This window comes from Leucopleurus acutus, assembly GCF_964270905.1.
Source record: "Leucopleurus acutus genome assembly, chromosome: 3".
NCBI classification, from domain to species: domain Eukaryota; kingdom Metazoa; phylum Chordata; class Mammalia; order Artiodactyla; family Delphinidae; genus Leucopleurus; species Leucopleurus acutus.
Genome location: NC_139145.1, coordinates 147,014,102 through 147,037,937, shown reverse-complemented (window position 1 = coordinate 147,037,937; position 23,836 = coordinate 147,014,102). Strand labels below are relative to the sequence as shown.

The following is a 23,836-nucleotide window of genomic DNA, read 5'->3' as shown; positions in this document are numbered from 1 at the left end:
AGCAAACGAGAAAAGGGTAAGATTGTGATGTAGGCACTAAGTTGATAAGTAAAGAGAGATAACAATATTTTGTGAAATGAAGACTAAGACGTGGGGTCCAGGATACCTTGATTACAGACTTCACCCAATGACTAGCCTGATTTAAGGTGTATTTATGTCTTTTAACATTTAAACTTTGTGTCTAACTTTTCTATAATTTACAAAGAGAGCTATGATAATTTATTTGAAACACTAGGAACTTCCTAGAAGATAGGAATTACTTAAAGATTATTTTACTAATCATTAAATCGATTTTCATTTCACCTTCTTTCTAAAAGGAGTCAACCTATTTGTAAGGAAACATTTAACAACACAAAAAAGATTAAGAATATGCCAAAATAAGAACAAAGGATGGCAGTTCCCTTGTGGTCTAGTGCTTAGGGTTCCAGGCTTTCACTGCCGCGGCCTGGGTTCAATCCCTGACTGGGGAACTGAGATCCCGCAAGCTGCATGGTGCGACAAAAAAAGAAAAAAGAAGAAAAAGAAAATTCAAATAAAGTAGAAAGTTAAAAACAAGGAATACATGAAAACACAGTTATACCAGTACCAGTAGATTTGCCAGATACTGCAACTGAGCTGCAAATTTTATCTGAGCTTCCAGGTGGCCAAAGCAAAAAGGGCAACACAGTTTGTCCTATGATTTCTGTTTTCCATTCTAGTTCTTTACAAAATACAAAACTTTTCTTGGCCCTTAGTTTAGAATAATGATTTTCTCATGTGGCCCCACCTAAGGTATAATGAGTAGTGTAGTAGGTCTGGTGGAGAATGACCTCAGCATTCTGGCACCTGGCTTCAGAGACCTATCTCTTGTGATGACCTTTCCTGGAAGCTGAAGGGGAATGACATCACAACAGATCTCAGTGAAAGCATCTCCGCAAGGACAAGGATAAGTCACTCCACTTAAAGTTTTGACCTCTAATATTACCCAGACTGAGATCTTCTTGAGAACCCACAGTGAAAACAATGAAATCCACATGATATTCAGGGTCAAATAGAAGATGGGTAAACCATCCCATCACCCCTTGATAGGAGCTTTCTCCACAGCTCTCACCCCAACAGCTATATTTCTGATGCACTGCCATATAAAAACTACTAAATGAAATAACATAATGATGAGGACATTTTGAAGATAAAACTATAAGACTACAAGATTGAGAAAAGAAAATAAATAAGAATAAAAATTGAAATGAATTCAAGAGTAAATGTTTAAAAATACTTTTCAGATTAATATAAATTCAAAAGTTCAGAAATTATAAAAATAAAATTGTGAGGAAGGTAATCTATAAAAGGGTTAAAAAGGAAAGGTGATACAATGCATTATAAGGGTAAAAAAATAGATTAAATTACAGAAGATAAATATAGTGGATTTAAATATAAAAACATAACACGAGATAACTCAGAGGGGAAAAAAGTACAGATTGATTTCCCTAAACAAATAAAGGCTCATAATTCCAAATTAAAACATAAATGCAAATCCCATTCTGCTCTGGGAAAATGGAGTAGAATGCGTTTTTCCCTATTCTTCCCACTAAGTACAATGAAAATTCCTGAACATTGTGTGTGAAACAAACATAAGAAGACTCTGAAGATGGACAGAAGAAGTGGGGACCTCAGGACACAGTGGTGAGCTTCCTGGGTTCTCCCTGTCCTCACACATCCCAGATTGGAACTGAATATTCTGGCAACAGACATGCCAATGGTGTAGACAAAAATAGCCCCAACAGGACTTGCCTGGTGGCGCAGTGGTTGAGAGTCCACCTGCCGATGCAGGGGACACGGGTTCGTGCTCTGGTCCAGGAAGATCCCACATGCTGCGGAGTGGCTGGGCCCATGAGCCATGGCCGCTGAGCCTGCGTGTCCGGATCCTGTGCTCCGCAACGGGAGAGGCCACAACAGTGAGAGGCCTGCGTACCGCAAAAAAAAAAAAAAAAAAAAAAAAATAGCCCCAACAGAAGCCTGCTGTCTCTAGTCAAAGAATCAGTTTAGGAGCAGCCTAGCAAGATGAAAAACTTTTAGACAATAACCACTCTTCCCCAAATACCACACACACACACACACACACACACACACACACACACACACACACGTAACCCCATTCCCACCCGTGCCAGCAAAGGCCAAGTAGAGAGCCTGTCTTCCACCCTCACGAGACTGTAATGAGGGACCTCTGGGACACCACGAGAGTGGTGTCCCAGTGGCCAAGTAGGAAGCATGGACTTCCACCCCCACCTGGCAGTACTGGCCACTCCTCCCCTCCCTACTGGGGTGGTGTTAGAGAAGCCTAGGGAGGGTCGGGACTTTCACCATCGCCCAGTGGTCACGAGGCCACCCGCACTGCAGTGGAGACCATGTGGAGGGCCAGAACTGCTACCTTCTCCTGCAGTAACAAGGATGCCCTCCCCTCAGGTGGTAAGGAAGGCCACGTGACGACTTCTGTCCACACCTGCCAGTAACACGATGGCCCCTTCTCTTTCCTTGCCTGAGCAACGGCAGAAAAAACAGCTAGAACAGAAGGTTTATGCAAGATTCAGAGTCTTGCAACATAATCCACAAGTGTGCAGACTTCAACAACAACTCATGCATCATACCAACAACCAGGAAGAGCTCAAACTGAATGTCAAAACTGAGTGTATAAAATTAAAGTTCTAGAGGTATTGGTATCATAAACTTTTAAGGGAGCCTTTATTAATACTGTGAAATTTTAAGTGTCTAAAAAGGCACTATATAGATGCTTATATATGGGTTGAATCGTGTCCCCCCCAGAAAGATATGTTAAAGTTCTAATCCCCCATACCTCAGAGTGTAACCTTATTTGGAAATAGTCATTACTGATAGATTAGTTAAGATAAGGTCATACTCGTGTAGGATGGGACCTTAATTAAATATGACTGGTGTCCTTATAAGACGTAGAGAGGAGGGCTTCCCTGGTGACACAGTGATTGGGGGTCCACCTGCCGATGCAGGGGACGCGAGTTCGTGGCCCGGTCCGGGGGGGTGCCGCATGCCGCAGAGCGGCTGGGCCTGTGAGCCATGGCCCAGTTGAGGACCTCCTGTGTGTATTGAGTTTGACTAATATAATATTTCACAGACTCATATATAGTCTGCCTTTTATTACTCTATAAATCCTGCTTCGTGAAAATTAATATTGAGAATATATTGGTTATATGAAGCCATTTTTATTTTAATGAAAATGTACAAAAAATTTTAAAGTTCCAGAGGTATTGGTACCCTAAACTTTGAAGAGGTCTTTTACTTTGAAATTATAAGTGTCTTTTACTTGCAACTGAATACAATGATTACACGTATATGTTAAGATCTTTTTAGTCTACACTACTAACAGTCGAGATAAACTCACATTATTCTCTCTATGTACTTCCCTAAACAAGATGTTATCAATATATATTTCTTTCTAAAGCACAGGGATATTCTTGGTATCAGCCTACTTATATGAACTGACTTTTGTTAAGACTGCTCCTTAATAAAGTAATTGATATTCAGATAATAGAATATTAATTCAGTAATTGCAACATTAAGTTTTGGACAATATATGTTGTTAATCATTTACTTCACCATAGGAGCCAATGCCATTTCAATAATTCTGATGTTAGAATTTTTCTATGTGGGACTTCCCTGGTGGTGCAGTGGTTAAGAATCTGACTTCCAGTGCAGGGGATACGGGTTCGAACCCTGGTCAGGGAGGATCCCACGTGCCGCAGAGCAACTAAGCCCGTGTGCCACAACTACTGAGCCTGTGCTCTAGAGCCTGTGCTCTGTAACAAGCGAAGCTGCCACAGTGATAAGCCCACTCAGCACAACGAAGAGTAGCCCCCTCTCACCGCAACTAGAGAAAGCCCGCGTGCGGCAACGAAGACCCAGACCCAATGCAACCAAAAATAAACAAATAAACAAACAAAAAAAACAGAAAAGAAAACAAAGAGGGCTTTATTTTTTAAAAAAGAATTTTTCTATGCCTAAGCTATTAATTTCTAAACTTCATATCTCTATAATCTTTAACAAATATCAATATTTTATTAATGGAAAACAATGATTATATTTGAAGTTCACATTTAATTGAAATACTACTTTATTATTGTGGAGAAACATACATAACATAAAATTTAGCATTTTAACCGTTTTTAAGTGGTTTTCAACCATTTATGAGTTCGCTGGCATTAGGTACAGTCACACTGCTGTGCACCCATCTCCACCATCCACCTCCAGAACTTTTTCATCATCCCAAACTGAAGTGCTGTACCCATTAAATACAATAATAACTCCCCATTCCCCTTCCCTCCAGCCCTGCTAACCTCTGTTCTGCTTTCTGTCTCTATGAATTTTTCACTTTTAGGGTCCTCATGTAAGTGGAATCATACGATGTTTGTCCTTTTGTGTCTGGCTTATTTCATTTAGTATAATGTCTTCAAGGTTTATCCATGTTGTAGCATGTATCAGAATGAAATACAACTTTTTAAGTTGCAATTTCAAGCTCTAGTCCCACTATTTTTAGAGAAATGCATCTGAATCATGTCAGGCTCTTTCCTTCCTTTGCACATTTTGTTCCTCTTGGAACTACTTTCCCATCATTCTGTCCTGATTACCAAGTCATTCATCTGACTTAAATAGAAAAAGTACTGAAAAATAATTGCACAGGTTACCAAACGTGCAATGACAATAAGACTACCACAACATTAGATTTTTTTTCTGTTACAAATTATTTGCAAATATGTAAACCAACTGTCATCTTAAAGAGGCCTTGGAAAGTATTCAGTCTGTTCATTTTGCATAGGAGGACACTGATATTGGAGCATTTAACTGATTTCCAAACTTGCACAGCCATTTAGTATCACAGCCAGAAATCAAAGAACCTAAGTTTTGTGATAGTCGTCAGTATTGTCTTGTTTTGTTTTGTTTTGTTTTGTTTTGTTTTTTGGGTTTTTTTTGCGGTATGCGGGCCTCTCACTGTGTGGCCTCTCCCGTTGCGGGGCACAGGCTCCGGACGCGCAGGCTCAGCGGCCATGGCTCACGGGCCCAGCCGCTCCGCGGCATGTGGGATCTTCCCGAACCGGGGCACGAACCCGTGTCCCCTGCATCGGCAGGCGGACTCTCAACCACTGCACCACCAGGGAAGCCCAGTCGTCAGTATTTTTAGATATATTGTGCTTTCAGTGCACAATCAAAGAAAATGCGAAGAACCAATGGCTTTAGGTAACATTTATTCATTCAAACCTACTAAGTTTCAGCCATTTCATTGGCTATTAGAAATGTCATAGTAAGAGGAACCTCTGGCCTCAAATAGCAGATCCTGGTGAACGAACATGGTAATAGAAAGACTAAGATTTAAGATGTGTATTTAATTAACCATTGATTCCTCTCGACCTTTTTTTCTTCTTTTTTGCTCTAGCCTGATTCCATATAAGTTGATGCATGATTGGAAGGAACTGTTTTTTAATGGAAAGCCCATATATGAGCAAGCGTCTCTTAAGCATCTACCAGCTAAGCTCTCTGCAGAACAGCTTATAGAACTGGAGAAAAGGGACTTGCTAGATAACAATGATTATGAAGACTATAAGGTACCTACTGATGTGGAATAATTAAAGAGAATGCAACATAATAAATAGTGTTGCTTTAGCATTAATTTTGTGACATTATTTCTTTTCATCTCTACTAACGAAACTGGACATTTTATGTTTACATTTTCCCTTGGTTTAATTTGTATTTATAGTACTAACTTTTAAATACCTAACCTATGCGTAATCTATTATCTGTTACTTCCGTAATACTAGAGGGTGGCCTGAAAAAAAATTACACATAATACAATAGGTAGATTTCAGAATTTTAAAGTTTTTCATTATTCATTAGCAATTTTCTTTGTGTGAGCTGTCTACCTTTGCTTCAAAACCCCTGGTTAAATGCATTTTTCTAGTAATTTATCTAAATAGCATATTGTTTTTGGAGGAAAATGGAAGAAGAGGAGGTCTGAGTTTTCCAAGTAACATAGATGCAAAGAAAATTTTATTCAATGAGTTTTTAAAAGGTATGGGGTGCCAACTGTGCTTCTTAGAAGAGCTGCTGAAAAACCTTTGGTGTAAACAGGCCAAGGTCCCATTATTGGCACTGCAAATGCTAACTGTGAGACCTTAGGTGGCCAGTCCCTTAAGTGCTAAGAGTCTCGGTTTCACGATATATGAAATGGGGATAATAATATGATTACCTTATTTTGTTGTTGTGAAACTTATTTAAGGTAATATGTGTTAAACACTTAACCAAGTGCACTGAGTGTTGGATGCAAATAATACGTACCAGTTTCTTTCCTCACCACCCTGTCCTCCCTACCCCACTTCATCTCACTTTTAGTGGGAAAGATGTGAAATGAATGGCTATGGGATAGAAGTTCTGGGTAGATCATCAGCAATGGGGTGAAGAATGAGGCTTTTAATTATTAGAAATATTATTGAATGAGTTTCAGAAGAGTAGTAAATTCAACATGAAAAAAAGAAAAGATTGGACTTCCCTGGTGGCGCAGTGGTTAAGAATCTGCCTGCCAATGCAGGGGACATGGGTTTGAGCCCTGGTCTGGGAAGATCCCACATGCCATGGAGCAACCAAGCCTGTGTACCACAACTACTGAGCCTGTGCTCTAGAGTCCGCAAGCCACAACTACTGAACCTACGTGCCACAACTACTGAAGCCCACGTGCCTAGAGCCCGTGATCCGCAACAAGAGAAGCCACCGCAATGAGAAGCCCACGCACCGCAATGAAGAGTAGCCCCCACTCACCGCAACTAGAGAAAACCCACGCGCAGCAACGAAGACCCAATGCAGCCAAAAATAAATTAATTTATTTAAAAAAAAAGAAAAGATGATTCGACCCAATCATCTGCTGGTATTTAGCAAATACTCAATGTTTGTTGAAAGGATTCATGAATAAAATGAATGAATGACAATGAACAGGGCAAAGTGTAAAATATCACTAATATGTAATATTGAAGAAGACAAGCTTATTTTAAAAAAGAAGGAAAGAAAATGAGATTATGAGAAACTAAACGTACACCATATTTTAATTGGATGAATCTATATTTAGATCACTAAAATAATTATTATTTATTAAGGATTGGCAAGAACCTTACGGGATATATGTGCATATTTATTTTGCATGGTCGTAGAATATTCTAGATCTAGTATGTCAACCTAAAGTTCAATGCTACATAATAAAATGCTTTGACAGTGTCAAACTATGTGAAGGTATTTCTTTGCATTGTAAATTCAAAAGTCATTTTACTTGACAGATTTTGCTGATTCATGAAATATTTATTTCCGAGTTATTTCTTAACCAGCTTTATCTTGTTGCTTTCATAAATCAGGAGACCTGGTAGTCTGGAGCTTAGCAAAGATTTGTCTTTTTAACTATTTTCTTGTTTGGGAAATTGTTACCACAGGAACATGCTTGTCTCACCCACATCCTGAAGCAGCCGGTACGTTTCTTTTGCAAGAAATTATAAACATTTTTTTAGGAGTACGTGGATGTCTGGTAATGCAGTTTATTTTGTTTATAGCCTTTGCTGTTGTCCTAGAAGTGAATATTACCGTAGGATTTCTGATATGTGTTTATATGCTGTGTTCATTTTGACTACATGATGGAAAATATACCACATACAGGTGTTAGCATATACTGTAAACTATCCTATTATCATTCCCTATTATTAGAGCTTTTGTCTCTTCAGATACTTGTTAAATGTTTTGCATTTAAGTAAAAAATAAATGTTTCAACTTGGAAAATACATTATCTGCCTTAAATAGTCTTTCACAACAGGCAGAGGATCAACACATCTGGCTTAATAAACGTGGAACAGTTTTAGCAAAGTGCTAACCTTGCTCAGGAGTTTTAATCCGTCAATCAAACACGTAGCTTAGAAATTGATCTTCAAAAAGTTTACATTCTTAGCATATTTTATTAATGCCTATACCCACCATCAGTGTAGAACTGATGCTTCCTGGTTTTGAGATCATACTTTTAAAGCTCTGTTAGAGTAAGCTATCATGTTTAAAAATTTTAAATATCACACCTAGAAACTGGCATAAAAACAAAATTTTGCTTATGTCCATGTCATATATATCCGCCAATAATGTAACATTATTTCCTAATCATCATACTCTCTTTATAGACTGGCTACATGTGAGAGAGCTATAGCCCAGGAATGGTGTGGCCAAAAATATCAGTTATCTCTCCTAAGAAGGAGGCAGAAACAGCATCATGGAGCAGCCAAACCCTACTGGGATTCCCAGCCAACCGCCATAGGATAACAAGGAGTTGTTTAATAGAGAGTGGGGAGGAGTCCCAAAATGCTATGGACCACCGGCAGCAGGCTAAGCCAGAAGCCCAGCTGCTCCAGTTCAGCTAACAGCATACCCCCCACATAGCAGGCACTGGTTCTCAGTTATGCAGTGGACTCCTCCTGGTAAACCCCAGACTCCCCCAAATGCAAATCCTTTCCATGATTCTTCCTGGCAAATGACTCACAATTCCATAGTATTTTATTTTAACATAAGTTGCTTATTAGCAGTTATCTACTGAATGAGTTTGAGATACTAAAATGGGGTGTTCATAAACTAAAATTAGCTCATGGCCACGGTTTCCTGCTGGTGCAGATTTTTCTAAGAAGTCCATGCCACGAAGCACTTGGCAATTTGAAGGGCTCTACTGCGCATGCTCATGAACAGGTTGTAGTTGGAATTCCTACAATCTGGAGGAAGGATGTTTTGTGTCCAGCCATCAACCGTGTTGTCTGAAGCTGGTCATAGTTTTTAATTGCTGTTATTTTTGTTTTTAATGAAAATTACTTCTGAAGTTAATGATCACTTGAGTTTGCTGTGGTTGTTGGGCTAACCCTACAGTGTGTGTTGAAAGGCACGTTTTTATCAGCCACACTTTTGGCTTATGATTTTCCCTTAACTAGACTTTAAGATGTAATTGTATATGTTATGGTTTAACATTCATACTCTTGTCACTACAGCAGATGTATACCTACCCATCCCCAAATTTACTTATAGAATGACATTTATCATCACGAGGTCTTTTTCCACTGGGGAATAAGAATGTGGGGCTAAATGCACCATTGGGTAGTTTGTCTTCCTATGTAGGTCTCATCTGACTTGTTTGACCTAAAGGCACTATCCAGATACTATCTTCTTCTTCCTCTCCAATCCCAGCCTTTGGCGTTGATCCAGTGGCTTTGTAGATTTGACATCTGACAGTGGACTCTCCAGCCTAGCTCTTGCCTTGCTCCCTGGCTTCCCAATGAATGACCCAAATTTTCATGGTTTAGTATTTAATCAGTTCCCTGTGGGCAGAATATCAGTTTGAAGCCTGTATCACTCAAGTGATATCACTGGATAACTGACCCAAGCACAGTGATAGATTTTAGTAGATGAGTCTTAAGGTCATGTGAATAGGTCATCTTATTTTTTTTGTGGCTGTTATCGTTGTTGTTTTTGTTGTGTGCGTGTGTTTAAAGATACCCATTGTATTAGCTCAAGCTACCATAAGAAAATACTGTAGACTGGGTGGCTTCAACAATAGGAATTTATTTCTCACAGTTCTAGGAAATCCAAGATCAAGGTCCCAGCTGATTTGGTTCCCCAGTGAGGACTCTCTTCCTGAATTACAAACGGCCACCTTCTTGTCATGTCCTCACATAGAGAAGAAAGAAAGAGAACTTTGATCTCTCTTCTTCTTCTTAAAAGGACACTAATCCTGTCATGGGGCCTCCACCCTCATAACCTCATCTAAACCTAACTACCTCCCAAAGGCCCCACCTCCAAATACCATCACAGTGAGGGTTAGGGCCTCAATAAATGACTTTTGGAGAGACACAATTCAGTCTATGACATATGTGCTTATTCAGGACACATAAAATGTCGCAAAGTGCAAACTTACTACTAAGGCAAGGAACCCCTAATTTCAAATGAAATTTTTTTTTCATGGCCTCTTTTGTGCCCTGCTAAGAAATCTTAATGACTTACTTTTTGACTGTGAATTTATGATGGTTATATCTTTTATTTTCAGATATGCAGGAATATATGTGACTGTTAAGTAGGTGGAGTAAGCACTTGCTTACATGAAGGGAGTTGAGATTTTCCGTCAGGCCATTCTGCTTTAAAACTCCTGCCTGCCATTGTACCTGATGGCCCACATTATCATGTGGGCTAAAGACATGGATGGAGACATCAGAGGCATCTGCTAAAATACAAACATTTTCCAAGATAGGTAACAAAACCATTATCAGCCTCCAAAATAGGAGCTAAGAAAGAAGTTTGATACTGAAAGGAATGTTCCCAGGTTCGTCCTATGCATTCATTGCTGTAATTTTCCTCTCCCTTTGATTGCATTTTTGACTCAGGCTCTCACTAAATTTCTCCTCTAATGGTAAGGCTTTCTCAGGTTAGACCTCATTGTGTGTCTGTGTCTTGGTGGAATCACCATTATGCCCTACAATACTGATTAATGGTTATCAAGCATAGTGATACTAACTCACAAAGCAAAATGTCACTATATTAGTCTTCAAAGGGAGCTATAGTTGCCCCAGGACCAAGGGTGTCTTCTAACTGTTGTGGGCCAAGGACTTCAGATGGCTGGAGTAGGCTTGGCAGAGGTCTGGGGCTGTGTCTATTGGGTATGTGTCTTGTGTAATAGAAGGGAAGCCTGGGTCATGGGAAGGGTATTTGGCTTCAAATTACTAGAATTGAAGACAAGCTGAGTTCATTAGAAAACCATGGTAGGAATAGTTGAATTAAGTTGTCAGGTTCAAGGCGTTAGACCAGAATTGAGAAATGGTTTGCAGAGTTAAAGAACTGGCACCCAGATAGAAGTGGAATGGAAAGACGAATGAGAAGGACATAGCCAACGAGAAGATCCCTGGTGACTGATATGAATGAGACTAGAGTAAACGTTCACCACTCATTTTTGCTTGCTCTAGACCACATAGAATAGGGAGAATCTAATTCTCTCCCAGGCTCCCTCTCATCTGGGACCAGGCAAGACAGAGAGTGGTCAAGTCTTCCCTGGGTTTCCTGCCACAAGGTTCATCCTTTACCTACTTGGACAACTGTGGAAGCCAGCTTCTATACCTCAAGTCCAGCTTCTCTTCAATCAATTGCTCAGACTTCCCATCTAGTGTTTTAGAGCTAGCTCTGGGGATCTGAACACTAAAGCTATGTCTTGGCAGATAAATATGGCAAGAATACGTTGGGGTTGGTAACCACAAGAAACTTGAATGGATCCAAGAAAGTCTTTGAATTTTGGTGTTGGGCAGATGTGTTGGGCTGAGAACCGGAGAAACTCCCATCCAGAAGACCCCGTACCCTACCACTCCTGTCCAGTACCCAGAGAGTCTGTCAGCCATATTCTTTAGCACATTGGCCCTAGAGTAGTCTTTCATATATTGGTCAATGTCATTTCTAAGCTGTTTTGGGGTGCTCTACACCTCTTTGAGGTATCAATCTTAGCAGTGAAACAAAGAAAATAGAGAGAGTGACAGTGGTCATTATCATGAGAGAGGGTATTCTGTGTGGAAAAATGTGTGAATTTTGCAGTGACAAGATAGTTAGACCAAGGCACAGTGTCTCCATGCTTTGTGACATTTAAGAAATTTTAACCAAGCCTATCTGACTGTCCTTGGCTGGGCAGTGGCAACAGATAGGTGAATTTGGATGTAGAATTCTCTGGAAAAGTTCTTTCTCTGGTCCACAAGACCACAGAAATTAGTAAAAAAGTGATCTTGAGGAAGACTACCACCTCCCTGATGATGAACAGAGCGTAGTTTGAGCATCTAAGGAATGAGATTACTGTCTTCATAAGGATGGCCACTACCACCAGAATTGTTTATGGCACAAGGAGAGATGTGATATAAAGTCCAGTGTGATGCTGTCCCAAGGGCACTAGGGCATCAGGAGAAATTCAGTAGCCTTAGTCTTAATTTGTTGTAGACCCAGGCAATTCTGCTTTGAAAAGCACTGGGCTAGCTGCACAGCTGCTGCAGCTCCCAGTGTGCCGTGATCAATGCCTTGGAGGGCCATGTGGCATTCCAGGACAGAGAATGGAACCAGGAGTAGGAGCCCGTCATTTGGGGGCAAGTAAGCTACTCTTCCACATGATCTCAGTGGGTCGCTTTGCGTGTGTCGAATCAGAGCGCTAAGCAGAAGCCCCTTCCCACTGTTTGCATCTGATTTGTCCTTGAATTTCAGCAGCACTGAAATGTAAGTTTTCAGGACAGAGGATCTGTCAGAGTGGCTTAGTCTCAGTTACCCCTGGTAATCAAACCTGTAAGACAAAGTATCAGCCCAGTGATTCTAGCTGGCTGGCTTACAAGTAATCAGTAGCTCGGAGGTTTGGAAAAAGAAGCCTGCCATTGCTCACAACAGCTGAGCTTTCTGAACTTCTGGACTTGTTAGAAGCTAGAGTTACTGGATTGCATAGGGAGGTGCCAGGCTCCCTCAAGTGTGGGCCTGTAGGCTTTGACAGTGATCTTTGTCACATTCTAACTAACTGACCATGGCCAATTTGAATTTCCCTCCAAAAAACTACAAGGTAGATGGAGTCTGTTGTCCTGGATCTTCTTTTGTGACAGACTAGAATTAAATATGTCTGTTTCCATAGTATTCAATCAGGGCAGACTGGGGAAGGCTACTGCTGGGACAGAAGTGAGCAAGCTGCTGAATGAAAGCCATTATTGGACTAGGACCGTTCTTCAGATTTCCATGGGATCAACCTATAGAAAGGCATTGGCTACTCACAATGCTGCTTCTAGCCCGAACAGTCTTCAGCTGAGCACAGCAGGTGAAGTAGTGATAACATCTGCCTTTCCCTCGTTACCATGGGCGACGCTTGCACTTCCTGGCCATAGATAAGATGTGGTCCACACTCAGCACTCTAGTGCAGAGGCATGTCTCCTCTCTGCAGATGCACCTACCGTGCCAATGTCAGTGAGAACTGTACATCACCATGCCCCCGCCTTCTCTGGAAGCTGAAGGCCAAATTGTCTGGCAGGAAGGTGTGGCCAGGCAGCTGACCATACTCTGACCTGACTGGAGGTCAGGCAACTTGGAAAGGCTGCCAAACTCACTCAACAGGGCCAGCTCATCTTTTCAAGTTGTTCTGAGGGCTTCTTGGAAATGGGTCCCGATAGAGAGCCCATTCCATGACAATTCTTGGATAAGAGGTCAGGATTGAGTTACATATCAGCTAACTCCCCATCCTCCTTTCCTCTTTGTCAGAGGCAGTAGAGGGCAGCATCCATCTTTCCGTCAATCTTGCCAATCTTTGATAGGAACCTGCCTATCAAACAGGTCCCACACAGTGGTCAAGAAGCCCTGTAGGGCTGCCAGGTTACGTGAGCTGAACTCCCCATCAGGCAAGATATCCAACCATCCTTTCTTCTTCTCCTGAGAACCATGGATAATTGTGAGGAATTTTAACAGCTGAATTACAAATTTAAGCAGTTCCTCCAGATTCTTTCAGGGTTTTTAGGTGGTTGGAGGACAAAGAGCCTGGGAAGAGAAGGCAAAGAATAGAGGCTCCAAAAGCTACAAAGTTTCACCTCAGTACTTCCCTGGGAAGTTTGGTTTTTTCCTGAGTGCCAAATTCCCCAAGCACAGTAACTGGAATAGAGCCACTACACTTTCCATGTTGCCATAATAATAGATGTGCTTCTATATCTGATTCCTTCTGGTAGGAGACAGGACAGACCCCAACAAAATGTCAACCATGAGAGCTAGTGCCAGGGGTTGGGTTGTTAGAGCTGGAACAAAGGTGGTCAATATAATTTACCTGAAGTAGCCAGAAATGGGAAGAGCCAAGTCCTTTGAGCAAGTCAATGATCAAAGCTGAGCCTGGGTAAGAAACAGACTAGAAAGTGGAAACGAAGCCAGCAGGTTGGAAACTAGGCAGTACTGGAACAGGCCAGGACTCAGATGAAAGGCTGGGAAGTTAAGTAAGGAGGCCCTGGGCAATTGCCACAAACAGAGCTGGAATTTTTGCAGCTTATTTTTATTATCTGCCAGTCATGTGGTACACCTTTGGGTCAACGTAGTTTAGGAGACCCAGGACAAATATCCAGTTAGGGATATGAAAGTAACCAGGTCATAACAGCTTGCCATAGAGCAGACCTTACCTATCCATTCACCCAGCCTGCTCCTTACCCCCTCTGGACCCTGTTAAAATCTCTGGCAGAACTTCTTACAAGTCCCAATTAATAAATTATTTATAATTTAGTACATTTTAACTGATATGTTTTCTGCTGCCATAAAAAAGGATGGCTTGATTTAATAGAGAAGCTCTTTCAAAATCATACTACAAGCTGTTACTTCTAGAAATGCTTCCAGGGTTAGCTAATTTCATACATAGTGTGTGGATTCTTGCCTACTTCCATCTGTGAGGATGACACTTTCTGATCTTGTTGCTAGATTTTAGGTTGGGTTGTGCCTATCTTATTTGGAGAACTAAGTCATCTTTGTATTTAATCAAAATTAATAAAATGCAATATCCATGTGTTTACTCATTTATTCTGTTCACATATATTGAGCCTATACGGCTAATTGATTCAGCCAGTCAGTCAATAAATACTGAACACCTATTATGTTCCAGCACTGTTCTGGCAACTAGCGATATAAAGTTGATTAAGATAGAGATCCTTCCCTCTTGGTGCTCACAATTTAGTGGGCATGAGAGAAAAACCATTTCAGAGCATGATATTAAGTATGGATAAACACGGAGGTTATGGGGGGGCCCATTAGAAGGTATGAGTTTCAACTGAATTGTGAAATATGAGTAGATGTCAGTTGGTTTAAAGGTATTAACTCAAAACTGACCTAATCCTATGAACTGTGAGCTTATACTTGTACTCTCTCCCTGTCTTTGTATTTTCTCCATGATTTCATTTAATTGCAAGCATGTAGACAAAACTAAGCTCAGGAAGTATTTTCGGTGTCCTAACTAAGAGTCACCTGCCTCGTCAGAATTTTTCAGTAACTGCTAAAGATATCACCTTGAGTATGTCCAAAAAACTTTAAAGAGAAATATGTAGATTTTCCAGTGAATTTAAATATTATAAGTGGACAATTGGGTAAATGTACCTGGTTAAGACATTTCCTGCCCAAGGCGTTTGGTCTTGAGTTAACAAATCCCCTCATCTCCCACTCACAAAAACGTTTCCTTTGGATACAATTTAGCTATTAGTTGGTCTGTTTTCCAACAGGCCTGAAAATTTTATTTCATTTTGAGTAATAAAAATAATTGGTAATAGTTTTTAGAGATTTACATTATGAAAAACTTTTAAAAACAAGAATTGTACAAAGAACTATTTTCTAAGATACTATAAAATAAGCAAGCTAAACTAAGATCTAAATCACACAAAATAAGATCTAAAAATATGACCTGGATCTTTAATTATTACCAATTATGAGAAATTTCACTGAGAATTGTATTATTATGTTAAAAATGTATTTGATAAGTAAATATCTACTCTGTACCTCTCTGGTTTGAGTCATCGTTAGTATAAAGTTAAACATTTACTCTTCCTATTTGCAAATATCTAAGAGATGAATCCAAGGTGGTACTTAAAGACATGAAATCAGAACTGAGGATTCCTGATGTCTTGTCGAATAAAAGATCCTTTATTTTTTATTTTTCAAACAATGGATTGAGACTAGATTATGAAATTAACTTATGGATCACTACCATTATTTATTTTAAAAAATGAAAACACAACAAAATAAGAGAAATACAATGCAACGCAATATAATAGAAAATAAAGCACATTACCAGGTAGTAAGGATGAGCATTTCATAAAACTTTTTCTTTTCTGTTCTATATATACCTGTATACAAATACTAGGTAACAATGCAAAAATGTATTTTTTATGGAAGGACCTGGTTAAAAAAAAATGTCTTAGAAGATGCAGTACAAGTGGAAATTGTGCAACAAGAGAAGCTGGGCAGGTTGAGGTACCTTCACAGGGGTTCAGACCAATAAATAATGGAGACGTTGGGTGAAGTGGTTGACCCAGAAGCCTTGAATGGCTAGAGAGAAGTCCATCATGATGAATATAAGTATAATGTCCCCTGGAACTTGAGGATTGACGATAGCTACAACAACCCCTGAGGCTGCTACTACAAGCCTTAGTTGTATTTCAGGTATCACGAAGGGTCATCTCTTCCTCCCTGCCTGCAGAGTGGTGTGCCAAGAGAAAGCCAGCCATGGGAAAAGCAGAATTAAGGTAGCTCCAATGTCTTGGTAAGCTGTACTCTAAAAGGGGCATAGCCTTGATCTGTGGAGTTGCTACCTGTGTTGTTTCTTGAAGTCGGTTTATCAGAAGCTTTCACCCTAAGTCCTTTGGCCATTGCGTCAATATAATCTGTCTGTTGTTGGGTTTTTTCATCTGTAAGTAAGAAGATTGCATTTCAGGAAAGCTCAAGGAAGCTAGCAGGTGTCAAAAACAGTGTTTTTATCCCCTAGGAGGTTCTTTCTCTGTCTTAGGAGAAAAGGCATTTGTCCTGTTTTTCCAAGTGCATCAGTAATTGAATAGTGAAACACTTAGAGCCTACCAAACTGGGAATATCTGGGGTACTTCAGGCCATGCAGGTGTTGATAAATTCTAGCAATCTATGAGGACAAGCACTGGATCGTGTGTGTACTTTCAAATTAGTACCACCACTCTTCAAAAGCCACATTTGAATATCACTGCTAAATATCACTGGCATAGCCCAATGTTTTTCATTGAATGTTGTGCTAGTGACACTCAGACTTTATGGACTAGTGAATATCTCCCAAGGCCCAGATTCTGTTTATGTAAGTTGGTCAAAGTGAACCACATCTCCCCCTCTTTAAAGGGTAGATCAGAAAGCTGTATTTCCAATTTGAATCTTTAGAAGTGGCAAGAAATGAGAATGAGATGCATTTGCTTTGGTCCAGGGATAATCATGTGCAGGGAAATAATCAGAATCTGTTGCAAAAACCACGCAGCTCCACCAGCATCATTATCCAACCACTTGGGCAATGTTACAGGCAAGGAGGAATCTAGTGGACTGAACACGTGGACAATCTTAGGCTTGCCCTTGAAGTGTGCACTTCAGCCCACATTCAAGCACATTGGTTCTGAGCTGATGCTGTCTGTAAATACTCACGATGCTTTTAGCCATGATTACTAACAAGAGGACCAAGGGTACTGACACATTAGGCCACAGGAAACAAAAAGGATTTAACAGGGTGGAAGTAACCAGAGTGGGAAGTCTGGGTAACCATGCGGTACCTACAACAGAATACAGGGAAGCATGTGAGTGTATTGGATCCAGCTTGGAAAACAGTGTTAGGCCCATGTAGTCTGTGAAGATGGGAAGAATAGGTGGATACCGTGGTCTCAAGGGTTCAGGATTCAGCTTCCAGAAAATTCAGTGTAGGTAAATTAATAAAAAACAGTACTGGTGAACAGGTTGTGACCAAAGGCAGAGGCTGTTTACTCTCTGTTGTATTTCATGATCTCTGTGTGTAGGTAGACAAGAATTCACAAAGACAGGTGGACTGTAGGTGATGGTGGACCTTATAGCTTCTCAAAAATGCATACAGATGATATTTATGAAGGTACAATAAAAATATTAATATTAAAATAAAGAGATAATAATTATTTGTTATATATGCATGACAGTTATAGTTATCAAGGGCAAGTATCATGGAGCACATCTACACAGAAAATGTGTCTTAGTAAACTAATAGTTTGTATCAGGTGATACTTACCTGGTGTTGCCCACTCTGGGCATCGAAGTCTTGAAACTAATAGCCAGATGCCAATTTATAATAATACCTGAAGGAATAAGAATTATATACTTTATTTTATAATTTTATTTAATTTTATCATATAATTAATGTAATTATATATAACAAACATATAAACTAATGATCTGGTAAAAATTTCTGGTTCCCTGACCTCCTTTTCCCTCATCATGTTCTTGTTCCAACCTGACATGTTTCCCTTTACTTATCCTTTATCTTTAGTCTTATTAGGAATTTCACAACTGTATCTTTAAGGTGATGCTGTAAAATGTGTTCTACCAGATCCTCGATTTGTCCATCTCCACTGGTCAGGCTTCAGTCCTTTCCCCCACCTCAGCATTCAGTGCTCTTCACAGTCAACATTCTATCCCATTGTGTTTGTCCACATTCTACAACTAATCAGGGATAGAATAGGGTTTTCTTCTGACCTCTTTGTGAGGAAGCGCACCTTTCTGATTGTGGCACAAGCTGGACGTGGCTTCTCTTTGGGCAGAAATGTGACTGCTGTCACCCCTCCTTCAGGGCACTACTATGTGCTTGCAGCAGCAGCCTGAGAACTTCTAGTTAAGCATTTAAAGTCAGTGGTCACATAGGCTACTTACACAAGCCTTTCACTCAATCTTTACAACAACCCTGTGAGATAGATATTGTTATCATACAAAGATGAGGGAATTGACAAGGGTGTAAAACAAGTTAAGTAGGAGAACTATTATGGGAACCCAGGTCATCTGATTTAAGTCCTTCAGAATGAATTAAATGACTGCATAGCACAAAAATCATTAGAACATTCAAAACTTTCCACTTAAACTTGACCTTGGACTTATAGCCTTTATAATTTTAAAATAGCACAGTTTCTCTGGTTTCCATTTTTTATTTGGTTATTTTCTGATTGCCGCATTACATAGAATAATTATCACTTGTCTAGTTAGAAGTATAAATGATTCCAATGAATGAAAGCAGAAACAAGTAATAAATCATAATAATCAATAATTATGCAAATCAATTCAGTATTTACCTAATTTTGAATAATGCATGTAATTATTATGCACAGAGTTGTTAGAAAAACCAAAGATATTAAACTAAAACAAAATAAATGTTATAAATAAAGGGTAGTTTGTATAGAAGTGACAAATATATGTATATACTAATAAATTCTACCAATTTAAAAGAAAAACCTATTATGAATACTTCTTTATTTATTTGTTTCAAAAAGTATTTCTTTATCTCTTGTGTTTTCATATCATAAATTCAGGCACCAAACCAGATAATACCAGTTGTAAAATAATCTATTATTATTAATCTATTATCTAGATTATCTAAAATAATCTAATTTTTTGTCTGCTAATGTGACATATAAATCTCACTAGGTACTAAATTCTTACACTTAGATCTGTTTCTAAAATTTATATTTTTGTGCACTGAACACCCTGTTTCTGCAAATCTTTCTTTTCATTACTTTGTTCTTAATAAGTGCTTTAATATCTGGTTAGGCAACACTCCCATATTACTTTTCTTTTTCAGTTTTTAAGTGAATGTTTTTATCTGTTACAATTCTTTTTCTGCTTCAACTTTAGAACCATTTTGGATATCATCCTGAAGGAAAACAAAAATGACACTTTTGTTTCATTTCATTAAGTCAGATTAATTTGGAGAAGAATTAAATGGCTTATAATATTGGACCTCCTTGACTTTCCCTTTATTCAAGTCATTTTTCTTACACTCCTCAGTAGAAGTATGAGGCTGTTTATATATAGGCTCTCTCTTTATTTCTTGTCAATTCCAATGATTTTTGTCAAAGTTTCTAATTGCAAGCAAAAAGTTGACTTATGCTGAGTAAGCAGAAAACACATTCAAAGTATGTTGGGTAGTTTAGTGAATCAGTAGGTAGATTCAAGAACCAGGCTCAAGGTTAAACTTCCAAGGAAAATGATCAGAACCATCACAGCAAGTTCTGATGAGAAAACTGTCACCACCACGGAGCACTAGAGGTTCAGGTTGCAGCAGCTACCTCTGCACCAGGAACTCAACTGCTACTTCTAGGAACACTGCTACTTTTTTTCTTTTTTTGTTTTCTTAAATTTTGTTGAAGTATAGTTGATCTACAATGTTGTGTAAATTTCTGCTGTACAACAAAGTGATTCAGTTATACATGTATATATATACATTCTTTTTCATATCCTTTTCCATTATTGTTTATTACAGGATATTGAATATATTTCCCTGTGCTATACAGTAGGACCTTGTTGTTAATACATCCAATATGCTTAGTACTTGCGTAGGGTAGCCGAATAACTCTTACTGTCTTTTATCTCTCTACTGATAATATCAATTTAAGTGTCTTATGCTCAGCTTGCATTACAATTTGTTTCAACTCAATATGCCTACTTTCATAAACTGTTAAGTATTTTAGAGGCTTGGTTTTTTTTTTTACTTTAATATGGGAAGCTCATTTTTCACTGTCTAATATGAAAGTAATATTCATGTTATTACTCATTTATGTAATGTAATTATTTAAAGTATTGATTCACTTTTGTTTGCTATAATTTGTATTTACTTTCAATTTTCATATTTCCTACATACTTAAATTCCACTTTTAAGAATATTTCTGTTTTGTTTGTTTCATTATTATTTTTGCAGAACATGGTTGGAGAATGGGCCTTACCAGAAGAAATGGTTGATAATTTACCACCCTCCAACAATTGCATATTGGGCCATGTGATTCACAGACTAATTGAAAGCTCTCTTCCTTCTCAAGTTGAATCAACAGTACCTGAGTTACCTTCATTTGTTATAAAAGGATGCGTGTTGGGGAAAACATTTAGTGGAAAAACTACTGCTCTAAAGTCTCTAGAGAAAAGTAAAATTTCTTTCTTGTTTGTGTTTTCTTCCTTTATTGGATTTTATTTGCAATGACTGTAGCTGCAAATGGCTATGTCTGTAGAAAACATACATGAGAATCTGCAAATATATTGGGAAATTCTGTCATCAAGAATTTTGTAATAAGGTGATCACATGATTTATTGTCCAAGTCAGACACTTTTAGGAGTAGAGAGTTATAAATTGGGACTGTCCCAGGGAAACCCGGATATATGAGCTTGCTATATAATTATGATGCACAGTATAAAGAGAAATAATGTCTTAAACTTTACTTAAACTTTCATCATGGATTTTACTTTACCAATAGATGAAGTAGGACAGAAATAACTTGTCACAAATAGAAAAGAAATCATGACTTCCCTGGTGGCGCAGTGGTTAAGAATCCGCCTACCAATGCAGGGGACACGGGTTCGAGCCGTGGTCCGGGAAGGTCCCACATGCTGTGGAGCAACCAAGCCCATGTGCCACAACCACTGAGCCCGCGAGCCACAACTACTGAAGTCCACACGCCTAGAGCCCATGCTCTGCAGCAAGAGAAGCCACTGCAATGAGAAGCCCGGGAACCGCAAAGAAGCGTAGCCCCTGCTCGCCGCAACTAGAGAAAGCCCGCACGCAGCAACGAAGACCCTACACAGCCAAAAATAAATAAATTAATTAATTTTAAAAAAAAGAAAGACAGGAAATCAACTTAAAATTATAAATGCTTTAATTCTTCACATTGATTGAGTTCTTTCCCTTTAATAAACTTCTGGCTTTTTATCTAGAAGTTCTTTCAGTTAGAAGTGAAATCATAGTTTTCCATCTATTTAATTAGTTTTTCTTCACTAATACTTACCTTTTACTGTTTTTACTGGAAAACTCAAATTTTTCACTGAGGCCAGTCTGTCTTGTAACAGTCCAAGGCAGAGAACAGTAAGTCATTATTGAGATGTTAAATAGACCTCTTTAAAAGGCAGCCTAACAAAAGCTCAGTGAGATGCCACTCCACAACCTGTAGGATGGGTATAATTTTTTAAAATTGGAAAAAAATTGTTGGTGAGGATATAGAGAAGTTGGAACTCTCATACATTGCTGGTGAGAATGTAAATGGTGTAGCCACTATGGAAAGTAGTTGGTGATTCCTCATTAAGTTAAATAAAAAATTACCGTATGACCCCAGCAATTCCACCACTGGTATATACCCAAAAGGACTGAAAAGAGGTGTTCAAAAAAAAACATATGCAGTAATGTTCATAGCAGCATTATTAATAATAGACAAAAGATGGAAACCATCCAAATGTTCATCACCTGCTGAACTGATAACAAGATGTGATATATCCATACAATGGAATATTATTCAGCCATAAAAGGAGTGAAATACTCTATGTGCTATGGATAGACTTTGAAAACATTATACTAAGTGAAAGAGTCGAACACAAAAGACCACATATTGTATGATTCCATGGATAAGAAACATCTAGAATATACCAATCCATAGACAGAAAGCAAATTAGTTGTTGGCAAGGGTAGGGAGACAGGGAGTGACTACTTAATGGATACAGGGTTTCCTTTGGGGTAGTGAAAATTTTCTGGAAAAAGGTAGTGGTGATGATTGGACAACATTGTAATGACCTAAATATCACCGAATTGCGTCTTTCAGAACGGTTAAAATGGTTCATTTTATGTTATGTGAATTTTACCGCCATAGTAAAAAAAACAGCTTGATCCAAAAAACATTGCTGGGGCACCCTGAACAGTGTACTCTAAGGGTGAAGCCAGCACAGAAGAACAATGGTGTCAATTTCCTATTTGAAAAGTTATTAATAAAATTGTCTTTTGTATTTTAGGCTTTCCTATTCAGGTACTTTCTATTGACACTCTCGTCCAAGAAGCGATCCAAGCATTTCACAACAATGAGAAGGTCAGCGGAGCCCTTCAGAAAGCGGCCGAAGAAAAGGCTCTACCAGTTAGGCAAGAGAGTAGTAAAGAAAACCAGGCAAGTGAGATTTTAGTTTTCTTTTCTTCACCTCGTACATTAGAGATTTCCAGCTGGATGGCATCTAAAGAGATCCTCTAGACCAGAGGTTGTCAGACTTTTCTGTAAAGGCCCAGAGGGTAAATATTTTAAGTTTTATGGGCCCAGAAGCAATATCGAGGATATTACATAGGTACTTACATAACGAGAGAAAATTTCAACTCCCCTCTCCACTCCTCACATACACACACACACATCAGTTTGCCTAGGTGGGCCATCCAGGGTGGTGGGCTGGCTTTGTGCCCAGTTACCATCAACTGGAGACATTCTCCTGAGGAAGGAGCCACCAGCTGGTAAAGCTGGTAAAGGGGTGGAGGGGCCCAACTGTGAGGGCTTGGAGAGGGGTGAGTGTTTTGGACGAGTTCACCACATCACCAGCTCTCAGAATGGAAGTCCACTCCCGAGAGCCTGACAGTGGCCAACGGCAAGTCCCCATCTCGTAGATGCAACCTGATGCCAGTCCTGGGCAGCAGCCAAGGAGGGTGCTGGAGAGGAGCAGACAGAGGGCGAGGGTGTAAAAACAGCCAGTCGATTTTGGTCCAGGGACCATAGTTTGCAGACCTCTGATCTAGACTAGTAGATCTCAGTTTTGACGGGTGGCTGGTAGGGGAAGGTCTCTTACGGTTTACCTGCATTACCGTTTCCGTCAGTGTTGCATCTTGCTACATTATTACATAAAGATACTAGGGCAGGAATTAGGAGAATGTGCCCCCCTCCGCCCCCAAGAACCATGGTGTGGTCCAACCTGCTCATTTTAAAGGGAGACAGTAGAGACCCTAAGCGTGAGTTGATTGGCTTGGGGTCAGAGGCTTGTTGACGGCTAGGCTGTGATTGGAATCCCAGATTCTAGATCCAGTACTCTTTTCCCTGCCTTATCCTGTTTCTGAAATTGAATAAATTAGCAGAGAATCTAATCCAGGTCATTTGCATGAGCTGCAAAATAAATACCGTATAAACGTGATTCTGGAAATAACTGGGAGAGTTTTTCTTCACGGTGGGCTGCCTCTTCTTCTCTGTTGTGGTACTCTGTATTCTAATCAATACAGTGATAGATAATGTACATGTTTTTCCTTTATTTCCCTTTTGGC

General features: G+C 39.4%; 1 protein-coding gene across 1 annotated transcript in view; it reads left to right on the top strand.

Annotated features, from left to right (window-relative positions):
• Positions 1–23,836, top strand: part of SPEF2 (sperm flagellar 2) — a gene marked incomplete at both ends in the record, with an annotated part of 171,105 nt that overhangs the window by 42,261 nt on the left and 105,008 nt on the right. Inside the window, 3 exons of the mRNA XM_082835419.1 lie at positions 5,441–5,609; positions 20,495–20,714; positions 22,561–22,709. Coding sequence (XP_082691545.1) covers positions 5,441–5,609; positions 20,495–20,714; positions 22,561–22,709 — 538 coding nt within the window. The remainder of the gene's footprint in view (positions 1–5,440; positions 5,610–20,494; positions 20,715–22,560; positions 22,710–23,836) is intronic.